This window comes from Sturnira hondurensis, unplaced genomic scaffold (genome assembly GCF_014824575.4).
Source record: "Sturnira hondurensis isolate 20B ecotype Veracruz unplaced genomic scaffold, ASM1482457v3 Scaffold0010428, whole genome shotgun sequence".
In the NCBI taxonomy this organism is placed as follows: domain Eukaryota; kingdom Metazoa; phylum Chordata; class Mammalia; order Chiroptera; family Phyllostomidae; genus Sturnira; species Sturnira hondurensis.
In genome coordinates, this window is record NW_028083059.1 from 5,174,390 (window position 1) to 5,187,936 (window position 13,547).

General features: G+C 42.7%; 1 protein-coding gene and 1 long non-coding RNA gene across 2 annotated transcripts; one reads left to right on the plus strand and one right to left on the minus strand.

Moving 5' to 3' along the window:
* Nucleotides 1–464: 464 nt before the first annotated feature.
* Nucleotides 465–12,566, minus strand: CPOX (coproporphyrinogen oxidase). Its single transcript, XM_037058915.1, has 7 exons — nucleotides 11,884–12,566; nucleotides 9,605–9,748; nucleotides 9,253–9,363; nucleotides 7,889–8,030; nucleotides 5,788–6,006; nucleotides 2,689–2,793; nucleotides 465–681 (listed from the first exon to the last, which is right to left on the minus strand). The coding sequence occupies exons 1-7, from the start codon at nucleotides 12,401–12,403 to the stop codon at nucleotides 594–596; spliced, it is 1,329 nt and encodes a 442-aa protein (XP_036914810.1). The 5' UTR covers nucleotides 12,404–12,566; the 3' UTR covers nucleotides 465–593.
* LOC118995822 (uncharacterized) lies at nucleotides 8,157–8,381 on the plus strand. Its single transcript, XR_005068365.1, has 2 exons — nucleotides 8,157–8,234; nucleotides 8,292–8,381. It is a non-coding gene; the product is annotated as an uncharacterized LOC118995822 (long non-coding RNA).
* Nucleotides 12,567–13,547: the final 981 nt, after the last annotated feature.

Below are 13,547 nucleotides of genomic sequence, written 5' to 3' on the forward strand. Positions count from 1 at the left end.
CAAATGTTACCGAGTATCTATCATTATAGAAAAGTGAGTACGGTACAATACTATGATTTCTACAGCAAGATACATGAATACAAACATGATTAAAGAAACTTCAGGAATAACAAAGTAAAACTTTACCTTCAAGTTGCTTTCTAAAATTACTAATAAGCTCAATTTCATTGAATTAAGGAAAATAAATTTATCCCAAGGCAGATTTTTGTGGCAGAAACTAAAACTTTAAAAATATACATAAAATAAAAATAAGGTGAGAAGTTCCCTGATACAAATTGTAGTAGTTAGTTGGATTCCCTTAACTCAGTATAGGAAACCCCATGTCATACTTTGTAAACCAGTCATAAAGTGATTCTAAAAGCACAAATGAGACTTATATCCACCTATGGACTCTGACAAGCTGCCATCTCTCCACCCTCTCTCTCCTGCCATCTCTCCATCTCTCTCTGCCTCTCCATCCAGCGAGGCAGACTCCAGAGTGAAGGCCGGGGCTCAAGACTCAGGCCACTGCCACACGGCGGCAGTGGCGCCGGCCAGCAGAGCGGGGCAGGCGTTCTGTGCCCTCACTCCCCAGGAAGGCTGCTTCGCCTGCGTCAGTGCACCCAGTCCCTTGGATGGCGCAGAACTTCCAGAATTTCAGCTTCTTTGGAGTTCTCTGAGGGTGAATGCATGTACTCCCAGCTAGGACGTCCAAAACAGAAGCAGAAAATGTAATAATAAAAATATAATAAGTGACACACATACCTTTTTACTTAAAATAAATGAAAACTAAACTTCTAAATGAGTAAAAAATATTTTATACCCCCTTGTCTCCACTGTGCCTAACATGCTTTTTACACAGTAGACTTTTGAAAAATATTTATTGCTAAAGAAACAGTTTCCTAATTCCTGAGCATCCTTTGGCTAATACTAATATCCACCCCGCCAAAAAGTACAAAAAAAAAGTGCAAAAATGCACTTTTACTCTAAGCCATGGTTTTACAAAGTGTAGAACCTGAGATGACCCATGGGCAAACTCTTTTTAGCTTCACACTTACACATTTATTTTGTGTTACTCTCTATTTATTGAAATATTGGTTTGCCTTTTTAAATAAATTTTTTTCTCTCAGAAAATAAGAGAATAAACTTAAAGTAAATAATACATCGGATAACATACAAATATGGTCAAAATGGCTAAGCTGTAGTATGAAAATAAATATTTCAGGCTTTGTGGGGCTACATATGGTTTTCTTGCATATTCTTTTGTTTTTAATAAATCCTTTAAAAATCCATTCTTAGCTCAAGGGTGGTACAAAGGCAGACCACAAGTGGCCTTGGATGTATCCTGCAGCCTTAAATCAAATTTGCAGACCCCTTGGTACAGACCACAAGAAGCTAAAGGAACCTGTTGTGTTAATGCTATTCAACTGAGCAAGGGAGTGACTTCTAATCTGCCCGAATCTGCTTGGAATGCGCATATAATTAGGCGCCAGAGGCAGGAGGCTGTGTAAGAACTCATCTCTACTTTTTAATCACACCTTCTCTCCACAGGGGCAGGAACGCCCCACAGGGATGTGAGCTTTTAGCCAAGGACATAAGATCCCCCGAATGATGATTAAACAAGGGCAGAGCCAACGCCACTGTGAAGGCAGTGACAAGCCCACAGAGGGCACTGATCTCACAAGGCTCGATCTGGATGGCAAAATGACACAATGCAGACTGCCAATGTTATCCAGTAGTTCATTCGTATTTGGTCATACAAATTCATGGAGAAAAGAAAATTCTAGCCCTTGTAAAGCAAACAATGGTAATTTTGCTTTTTTCCTGATCTTTTCTATTTCAGTCTGGACACGCGTGATTCTCATTTTCTTAAAGGCAACAAAGTTCATCGTAGATCTTTATTAACCTAATAGCACCAGTGTAAACATATGTCTTTAAAATTCCCCACAGAGCCCTGGCCAGTGTGGCTCAGCTGCCTGGAGTATCATGGAGTAAACCACGGTTGTGATTCCCATGCAGGGCACGTGACTAGGTTGCGGGTTCGTCCCCAGTTGGGGCACATACAAGCAGCAACTGATTGCTGTTTCTCTCTCACATCGATGTCTCTCTCTTCCCCTCTCCCCCCTCTCTAAAATCAGTAAGCAGGTCCTCGGGTGAAGACAGAAAGAAAATAGGAATTAAAGTAAAAAGAAATTTAAAAAATAAAACATAAATAATTAACCTCCAGGAAGCTCACGGCAGCATGGAAACCAAAGAAAGACGGCCAAGCACCCAACACGATCTCTCACACTTTCAAACAAGCTTAACACTCCACACTGGAGAGTACATTTCCTCACAAGTGCAGTAATTTCTAATGAAATTAAGTTTAAAAAGCTGATGTGTTCAAATAAATAGCTCTCCCTAGAACACGCCCAGTAGGGAAGGTTGATCCGGCCCCTCACACCCCATCACCCCCACCCCATCACCCCCACCCCATCACCCCCTTGGGCCTCCCCCTGCTCTCACACTCAGAGCCGTGTCGTTCATCCCCCCACTACTGAGAAACACCCAATTTGATTTTCCTTCACTATCTGACTACGATTTTCTTATAAAACCAGAGAAGTCAAAACCAGTGAAGTCTTTAGGTAAGACATTTGCAGTGTAAACATTCCCATTTGGTGGGACAGGATTAGGGGTGGGGGAATAATTATTACGATCAGTTATTCTCACCGGGCAGTTAGAGGTAAAGACATCAAGATGCTTTCGATCCTGGATCCTGGGGTGAAGAGGCCAAACTTTGTACCCCGATCATACAGCAGGTTAAATTCGACATACCTGACATAAAGATATCAAGCAGTATTTAGGGTCAGCTGAATAAAATCTTTCTTAAAGGTAACCCATACCGAATTCCTAAAGGGGGAACTTCCTGCCCGCCCCCGTCAGCTGGACCTGCTCCAGGGAACACCCATCTACAGGCAGTTGCGTTTTCTCCATCTGGACAGGCAGAACTAAAAGGGTCTTCTATTCAACAAACAGTAGGATACAGATTTGGTCCCAACACAGGGCAGTTATAAAATAAGGTTGTTTTCCAACAAATAAAAAGCATGAACAGAAAGCTGAGAACTTTAAGGCACAACGGTCATGAAAAAGAAATAGCGCCCTAGATGAGGACAGTGCAGCTCCTCCAGCCCCCCCACGATTTGGGACACTTCAGTCAAAAATTTCATTCTACCGCCTGTAACTCACAGGTCTTAGTACCAGGAAAAAAATCTTGTCCTTAAAGGGCCACGCAGAGAACAGCAATCTATTAACATTTACCAACATATTCTAGATATTTCCTTCTATTTAAGTAGTTAAATGGCATTAATAAACGGTAATATAATTCAGTCTTCCTGTGGAATTGTGGCAATCATAGGAAAAAGTTAATGATTGAGTTGCAGTGCTCAATTTTTTTAAGGTATTACATAGTTATCAGTATGCAAAATACAATTTAAGTGAATCTTCGTAAGTTCTTCCTAAGACCAGAGAAAAGAATTTCCGCCTCTCAGCCCTCTTCTGCCCCTGCCTGATACCACCTTTCTGAAACAGGGCAACATGGCATTTACGGAATGGCCGTGGTTCTCTGACTTGTATGGATGTCTTTGTCAAAGACCCTTGTAAGAAGCTCCCCATTGGCTTTCTGCAGGAGCTCCTGTTGCTTTCCTGTTTTGAGTGAATGATGCCCCTTTCCGTACATTAGCCTGACTCCCACTAGGTTTCACTTAGAGCTGATCTTTCTGATTCTTTCCATATATGAATACTCTCTGAGGTACCTGTGGACTATGGACTTTAACCATCCCTTCAAATTTAACTAATGCCTCAATTTTATCCCGCTTCCCTTTCCCAAAATACAACAAAATAACAGTAAATTAAAGATCTTTAGTTTCTGCTCTCCTATGGGGGGAAAAAAAAGACTGTAACACTTTAACTGAAGTTCACAGTCTAGGGAGAGAATAATAGTAACTGAGGGCAAGAGACTAAATGAGTTTGCAAGTAAAAACTGTGAAGTCAGAAGGAACGCGGTCTGACCACTGACGGAGGGACTCTTTTCGGAGTGGGAGGAGGTGGGGAAGAGTAGCTCTGAAGAAGCAGACGGGGCTGTAAATGCCTAGTGAGAAAGTGCAGGCAGTGCTGGTAAGTGTGGTGGAGAGCTGGGGTAATCTTCAGCCCCAGAGTTTACTGGCAGCTTAGGGCCCAGAGATAAGGGTGGTAGAAGGAGGGGTGAACAATCACCACCACACCACAGAAAGCTAATCTAACACTCCACACTTCTAACTCAAAAAACAGACAACATGTGACGATATTTACAAGTAGAACTTCAAAATGTCTTGTCATTAAATGATGAAAAAAAAACCCACAAAAATACATTATTCCTATGTCCAAGAGGTGTTAAAGGCTTCACTTCATTAGCATTCACAAAACCTGCCATTTTGCATATGAAATCTTATGCAAAAACTAGAACATCCACGGCTTTGTTGTTGTTTTTTTCTTTTTCAGTTATGCTCTTAGGTGTACCCTCCCCACTAAACTGTGAGCTTGTTTTCACAGGTCCGTGTTATGCTCACCTTTGTAGCCAGCCCTAGGGGACACATGAGAAATGTGAAGTTAAAAAAGGAAGGCGAAGTAAAGGTGCAGTTGAAGGTGCAGTTGAGAAATCACACGAACAACAAACAGGTTCCAAAACAGATGCATTGTTTAAGAAGTTTCTAAGAAGAAAAGTTAATCAGCCCTCATTTTTGCAAGTTTATAAATAGGGACCCAGAAAGCACAAGCAGTTGTGAGGAAGAACACTAACATTTGTCTTTAGACTTGGGACATTATTTAAGTTGACCTTTTCCAGCCACTAGCCTTACCTCCTTAAGAACCCAAAGTATCATGTGCCTGAGACAGAATGAGCTTTAATGACATAATCCATTTTACAGCTACAGACCAGCAGTACATATGCAATCAAGACGGCTCCGAGAAACATGCAAGCCGGCAGAATGGATAATTTAGAGGTGAGTCACAAGCACACCCCAGTGGAGATAACTTCTCCATCACCAGAGTGAGCTCGCCAAGCCCAATGCACAGAGCAGGGAGGCCAAGGTGAGTATCAGGGGAAGAAACACAGACCTACTTCAACCACTTCATTCATGAAAAGGAAAGACTGCAAGTTTTGAAGTCATGATAACCTGGCTCCATGCCTGGGACCTTTTATTTACCAGCTGTGTAATCTTGGCCAAGGAACTTGCCTTTCTAGATAAGAAGTTTTGCATCTAGAAAATGATGATTGCTTTGTGGAAAAAATTAGATGAAAACTATGTTGGTTGGCAAATAGTAGGGACTCCATAATTAGTAATATTAAGTGTAAGTAATTTCTAAAATGATTATTTGCATTAAAACAACTTCCTTGAAACCTAGTGATGAATGAAAAAAAGGTGTGATTCCAATTCAAAGTAGAAAAAACCTTAAATGATACCCATTTTGGGGGCATAAGGCTGCAGGGTACTGCTGGAAGACTAAAAGAAACCAGCTGCATTAAATTCAGCAAGCACTCACTACACGCCTACTGTGAGTCTCCTCATTTGTACAGACAAATGAAATACATTTTGCTCTTTCTATAATACTATTTTACTCAACATTTTTCTACTCATTTACTATTCATCTCGTTATGAAAAGAAATTAAGAAGAGTATTAACACAATGCTGGCAAAGTATCTGCCTGAGATAACACACCACCCACTGTTAGCACAGCTGCTCACCTCCCCCCCAGTCACACAATGAGATGGTTTATTGTCCTTTGCTCACTCACCGTCCTCTCCGGAGCTGCTGCCACAGCTTCTCCTGAGGGGTGAATGAGTCATCATAGTGCTTTTTCACAAGGGGAATGTAAGAAGGAATGACAGCCTGCGCACAGCTCTGCACAAAGTGGAACACTTCCTCCTTAGATGGAGAGTCAAGGTCATCGAAAAAGATACCCCCGATGCCCCTCCGCTCCCCACGATGGGCTATAAAAAAGTAATCGTCACACCTGGAAAACACAGCAAGGCCAAATCAGAGATCAAAGGGAAAAAAACTGAAGGCATGAAAATCAACATGTTTCCACTTAAAGCACTATCCTTGACCGACGCTAGCACCGCGACCTTACCCTTTGTCCAACTACGAAAAGGAAACTGGGGCTTTAGACAGATTTCTGCAGCTAGTGCCAGTATCGAATATGGTTTTACTTTTATCTGCAAAGCAAGTAGGCAATTTAACATATGTCTATCTAAAGCCTATGGCACTCACTCTAAGACCTTTAGGGAAAGAGAAAAAAACAGCCCAGTATTACTGCTGTATTTCTGGAAACAAGAGATGCTGCCACTCTCAGAAGCATCGCTGCTTCTGAAGGAGACAGGACAGGGCTCCTGTACCGACAAGACCCGAACCAGGCCCCTGACTGGGCACCAACCCTGAGTTCTCTGAATCAAGTTCTTTATTCACCAAAGGGAGGTATAGTAGATAATCTCTAAGGTCACTTTTAGCAATAAAATTTGATAGCTGATGGCATGCTTGACTGAGAGAAGCGATGCTGGAAGGAAATGTTCAGGGCATAGAGTCTTTCAACATACTAAAGGTTACCCCTGGGAGGCCACATGCGAAACTATCCATTTGTCCTCATGTTTTTCCCTGTCTGTGGCTCCTAGAGAACCTTTCCTAAGAAGCCATTTCCTCAATGTTAAATTTGTAGAGAAGTTTACACTGGGGAAATGGCTCTTTTGATAATTTTTATAGAATAACGGTCTCTTAAGTGGAAAAACCTGTACAAGAAAAATCTAAAAGCCATGTACAAGTCTGTTAAAAATAGCTGTAATAGCTTTAACAAAAATAGGCAACAGATATAAATGCCCCAAACTGCTGCACTGCTGTAAGTCACCTCAACTGTGACTTGTTGGTTTTCCTTCCCCCACACACTGTATTAACATAGTTAAGGGACATCCCGAGCAAGGGTGTGAAGTCAGCTTTAACCAAATCACATTTTAAAACCTCTCTTTATGAAATTAAGAAATTTGCTACATACTTACACTAAAAAGTTTTTTTAACTAGATATTAGTATTACCCAGTTAAGATGACAAAAAAGAGAAAACCAAAACCAGGAACTGTCTACCCGACCAGTCCTCCTCCTGGAATGATGCTGATTTGTGGGAGAAAAAAATTCCCTTCATCTTAGATCTGTGCATCTTTTCATCAGATGAAAGGAATATTCAAATGCCTTATCTTTCTGGGGATTTTAAAGTTGAACTCCGTGCTCTTACATAAAGGACATCAAGCAAGGACATTATTAGCTATAAAAGCTAAGGGAAAAAATAAAACCTTTTTGTTCTTCCTTTTTCAAGAATGCCAGTTAGCTCTAAGCAGTCTGAGTGCTTTCATTCCAAACAATTTATACCTAGACTCCATTTCACACCCACCAAATATCCTGGGTCTCCTCACAACTCGTTTGTTTTTCTTTTCTTTACAGAAGTTTCTTTCACAGAGTATCCAATTCTTCCTTTCTTCCTGGTACATCTGCACCTGTCCCCAGCAGTCCTCCAGCCCTTCCCATGCCTTCATACATTCCCGGGGCAATGAAAAGACAATTCTCATCTAGGATGGGAATATCCCCTCATAGTATCAAAAAGCTTTGGATTCACAATCATAAATCACCTTAAAGCTTATATTCCAAATCATCTGAAATCAAACAAGATGCTGCTACCCAGTTTTTATTGCAGACATTCAAATATTCCTAAGTCACACATGAAAACCACGTAAAACTGGCATCCCAATTTTCGTGGGCGAAGGAAACAGTTCTACCTTCGTTAGCTGAAAAAAGTTATTTAGTGAGGAACGGAATATACTTTAAGCATCATGACAAGTTCAGTACCTTTACCTACCATTTTTTAAACTTAGGGTAGAGATCCGGGCCGTGCCGGTCACAAGCCTCCTTTAGAGTTCTGTGAAAGTGGACAGCATCCTCGTGGTTCAGGTACGTTGGAGTAAGGTCGCACCCACCACCAAACCACCACTGCTTGTTACCTGCCAAATCAAGACATGGAACTGTGATCTGGACTCTGGACTTTGAGCCCACTGTTCACTGTTTACCAAACTTAATTTATCAGCTTATTTTATTAAACATGAAATGGGTAACAATAAAAACAAACCCCCCCTGAATTTGGCTCTGAAGGGCCAGTAAGGCCTAGACAGGAAAGAAAAGGAAGTAGAACATTAGACAGTGAGAGAGTGGACCAGGCAGGGAAACGGTATGCATGGGGAAGGGAAGGGTCAAACACCACACAGGTGGACCAGGCAGTGGCTTTCAACTCTGGCTGCATATTAAAACCACATGACAAGCTTCCAATGCCTCTGCTGGGTCACAATTAAAAAAAAAAAACAGCCCAGGAGATTCTTTCCCTGTACTAAGTAAGAACCATTGCCACCTTCTCCCTCTTCCCCTAGAAAGGGTAAAAACACTTGCAGAGGGAGACAACTTATCACCTGAGAATAACTACTTCATGTGCTCAGTTAGGGTTATCAGTACCAGTTACCAATTTTTAAACATTAAATCTGACAGGTAGTAAGAGCTAGCCCAGCTGATGGAGGACCTAGGCTGGAACTACTTGTACATAACCAAGCAGGATCACCTACACCCCTTCTCATAATGCACTGGTGATTCACAAGGCTGTGCATGTGGAAGATATTTTTCAAAAGCAAGTTCTCAATTTCAACTTAACGTTGCATATGAGGTTTTCCTTTGAGTGCAATGAGTTTGTATTTGCAAAGAACCCTGTGTGCATGCACTGTACGATGATGAGGTTCATTAAATCATTCCTTCTGTGTTGGAGGAAATATGGAGGAGGTCAGAACCCAGGCAATACCATTTTCACTTTTCATGGCCAATGCACAATCCATCACCCCTGCCAAGGAATAAGCCTGAAAAACCTAAAGTTGTACTTATTCTTTCACGTTATTAGGTATTATGCCCTCTAACCTTTTTTAAAAAGATTTTATTTATTTATTTTTAGAGAGAAGGGAAGGGAGGAAGAGAAAGAGAAACATCAGTGTGTGGTTGCCTCTCATGTGGCCCCCACTGGGGACCTGGCCCGCAACCCAGGCATGTGCCCTGACTGGGAATTGAACTGGCGACCCTTTGGTTCACAGCCTGCGCTCAATTCACTGAGCTACACTAGCCAGGGCTCTAACCTGTTTTAAAATACACATTTTGCACAGTGATACTTTCCACAGCTCCAGGCACACTTACCATCAGCTTCTTCGACTTCGAAGTATCTGTAGTTGAAATGGATAGTAGGGGCATGAGGATTCTTGGGGTGGATAACGGAGCTCACACCCATCGCGCAAAATGGCAATGTACCTGGAAAGTAAAACACAGAGGGTTTTGTATCAAGCCAAGCCACCTGGCTTCCTGATCAAATTTCAAAAGCTGCTTTTTCATTTTTCTCTTAAAATATAATTTTAGAAAAGTAAGTATGAACATGCTTATCGAGCATATGCACCCAAATGGCTTTTTACAGAAGCAATATTTATTTTACAAATAAAACTTGGGGGGGGGGATGGTTTGCAGCAACTATTAAAGGCTGTGGAGACTGGTTTACCATCTTTACTCTTCAGATTCTTTCCTCTGCTTTTCATTTGCTTTGCTGCTTCCTCAGAAAGATTTCCATGAACGACAGAAATGCTCACCCCGGCTTTCTCAAAAACAAGCCCGTCTTGAAGCACGCAGCTGATGCCACCACCTCCTGTTTGGAGAAATGTAAAATGAGGAGAATGGAAAACTGAAAACAAAATGCAAAACTGAAAACAACCCTTGCAAGGGGTGGTAGGATTAGGAGTTATTTTCCTCCTGCATTTTCTATAATTTCTGTGTATATTTATGATTATCGGGTGTAATAAAATTAAATAATTAGCTTCGCTTTACAACATCTGCTACTGAGCACAGGCAAATATCTCCCCGAATCACCAAACTGAATATTTTTTCTACTTTTTTATGCTGTCATCTAAAATCAATCACCAGAATCTCTTCTCTTCAAATACTACTTGAAAACTGTTGTACTGTTACAGAATTAAAGAGCCCCATATTGTTTCAAATGTTTTTTTCTGAGTGTGCTGTTTGCCTTTTAATTTTGTTTACAGGCAACTGAAAAACAGTAAATATCCGATCACTTACGGCATTTGGAACCTTAAACTGGGTGAGACACACAGTGACATTTAGGTACATAAGCTTTACTACTAGTAGCGGGTCTCTTGGTTTTTTAAGACACCAGAGGTACCACATGAGCAACTTGTTTCATGAAGGTTCATGTTTGGCTTCTTTTATTTCTAAGGCTTTTTTGAGCTGAATGAGACGTATGATGATCCAATACAACTCCTGTATATTTCAAATGAGGAAACTGACGCACAGAAAGGCCAACACCCTACCCAAGAACACATAACTGGCAAAAGGCCCAATTTGCCTCAGTGCTTTCTTTTGGGTTGGCCAAAAAGTCTGTTATATTTTTTCCATAAAATAAATGACCTATTTTTTATTTTCACCAATGACTTTATTGATTTGGATATTTTTAATATATCGGCTATTTCCCACTATTGGCTTCTAGTGGGTAGAGGCCAGAGGTGCCATTAAACATCTTCCAACACATAAGACAGCCCCACAGCAAAGAATTATTTGGCCAAAATGTCAACAGTACCAAGAAACTTCACAAACCACTTTTGACACATTCAAACAGTCACAGAACCTTTTCCATACACTGCACAAAGGTTTCTTTGGTGTTTTAATTGTGTTTTTACGTTTCTTGAAATGATAAAGCATAATACATTGAAAATGTTGTGTACTCTCTTCCATCTTCAATATTATAATCACTGCACAAAAATTCACCAATTTGGTAAGTTTTTTTAAATACATGTTGATGTGACAGCTGTCACAATACAATCTAACAAAATTGTTTCTAAAGCCATCATATGGAAAAAAACGTAACCCACTTTTTGGACAATACAATATGCACCAGACACTATTTTAAACATCTGACATTTACTTATCTCATTTCATCTTTATAATACCTTCACATGTTATTCCTAATCTTCTTTCATAGCTGAGGAAACAGAGGCACAAAAAAAGTTAACTTCTTAAGATCGCACTGCTAGTCTAGTACTTGAGATCGTGTCCTGGTTCAAGGGTCTTCACTTGGAAACATTACAAGATGGAAAACCAGGTTAAACTACACTTAATATGAACATGGCTGTATCAAAGCCCAAGACCAACTGATGAGAGCAAAGTCAGAAAACCTTCAAGTTTAGGACCAAGATGTAAGGTTTCACTGTACAGGTAATAAAATGATCACGAATATGTAAGAACTGGGTTGTAATATGAGGTATTTGCCATTGGAAGGAAAGATTACCCTAGCAGGAAACGGACTGGTGCATTTTGTAGAACTACTAACAAACTGATCGACTACATCTTGTGCAATTTGGGAAAGCGACACAATTGCACCCTTGGCTGGAGGACTCTGGCTGACACTTAGCAAAGAGCAGCCAAGTTTCTCTTTCTGTCTCCAAAGGCAGAGAAGGTATAAAGGCACCAAGAGAAAGAGATAAAACATGGGGGAAATCTACGCTCAGTTACAAATGTGGACATCCACGCTGTAGGCTAAAATAACCCTAAGACTTCTTCCAAAAAAAAAACATTATACAAATGCAAAGGTTTTGAAATGTCCGGTACTCTCGAGTGACAGATCTGGTTCTTAGATCTGCAAGAAAAAAGGTGCAAGAAAAAGGCTAAAGCCACTTTCAGTGTCAATCTAACGGTGTCCCTTTTAATCTACTCCCATCCACTTTTCTGAATCATTTTCTGCCCGCAACCTAAAGCCCGATCTCTTTTCACCTTCCTTCCTCTCCCACCGGTCCACCGAGAAGCTGGCGCCCCCGTCGACCTGTGCCAGCGCCTGGCACACCTGGGCCTGGGTCTCCAGGATCAGTAGCTCCATCTTGGTCTTCATATCGCCCGGCCTCCTCCGCAGCTCGCGCAAATCGGTCACAGGCAAGGCCATGAAGCAGCTGCAACGGCGGGCCAGCTCGTCCTCCTCCTCCGGCCTCCCGGGCGAGGGGCTGCGGGTCCCCGAGCTCTTGGGCACCATCTCCGCCCTCTCTACGTGACCAAAGGCGGCTGCGGCAAACCCCGCCAGCCCCGCCAGGGCCACGGCTAGCCCGGTCCCCAGCCGGGAGCCGCCTCCGGCCGTCACGCCACTCCCCAACCCGCGGCTCTGCTCCACGCGGGACGCGCCGGGGGGGCGGCCGACTAGTCCGGCCGCGCAGCGTCGGGACCATTCACGCAGCTCCCCGCAGCCGCCACGCGACAAGCGCCAGCAGGGGCCCGCGCCCAGCCGGCCCAGGTGCAAAGCCATGCTCCCGCGCCGTCACCCGGGACTGTGCCCGCTTCCCGGAGATCGGCCCGTGAGAGTCCCCAGGAGTCCCACGCCAAAGAGCCGCAACGGGACAGCGAACTTTGGGCCAACTCCTTCCACCTGGTTGGGTTCCGGGGCGGCCGGCTGCGGCGGTGGGCGGTAGCTGGCGAGCAGGGGATTCTGGGAGCTGTAGTGCGGCTGCTATCGCCACCTGCAGAGCGCGTTCGGGAAAGATAAGGAATCCGCCTTCCGCACTGGGGTGTGCGCGACAGGAAAGAGAGCTGGGGCGCGGAAGGTGCCAGATTACCCTGGGAGCGTAAACAGAGATAAAGCGGCTTTCTTGTAAATTACAGCCCTGGTATGCCATTCAATCAGCCAAGGGCAGAAGACAATTAGGACTGGCCACCCGGGACTGACTGGGGCAGAAATACAGCCTGAGACCTCCGCGCCCGACCTACACTTTCCAAAAGGGTTGCAAATCCCGACTCCTCTATAGAAGGCCGCTTCGTTTCTGGGAACCTGGTTCTAGTTCCGCAGAGTTTGTGGAACTTGTACTATTGGTGGGGGTGGAGCCTGGGAAATTTCTTGCCTACGGGAGAGTTTCTAAAGGAAGGCTGAAAAAGACTGTGAAAGGTTCCTAAAAATCCCTAGGAAAAGTGTGCGATCAACTTGATATCACAATTCTATCATTAAAATATTCTTAGGCCTTCCGTTTCTTATGATTAGAGACAGGAAAAGTAAAGTGACTGTTTTTCTAGACCAGCATAAAGTTCATGACTTGGTGTGTTTGGGTGGTCAAGGAATAAGAGATTTAAATGTATCTATCATCATCCTACAGTTGTAGGATGCTGCCAACTATTTCTCAGGTTTAGTACTTCCAACAATTCCTGTACACTAGGCAGGAAAAACATTTACACTCCCTCTACCCCGACTCCCAAACACAGACACATGCACACACTTTTAAAAATGAGAAAAGCTAATGTAGATCTGTTGGACAAATTTTTTTTGTTCCTGTAACCATATCTCAGTTCTATGTTGTCTGAACATAAAAGTGTAAGAGTGATTGTCCTGAGCTAATTTGCCCCTTAAGTCTCCAGGATGTTGTTAATTTCTGTTTTATTTTAAGATTTTATTTACTAATTTA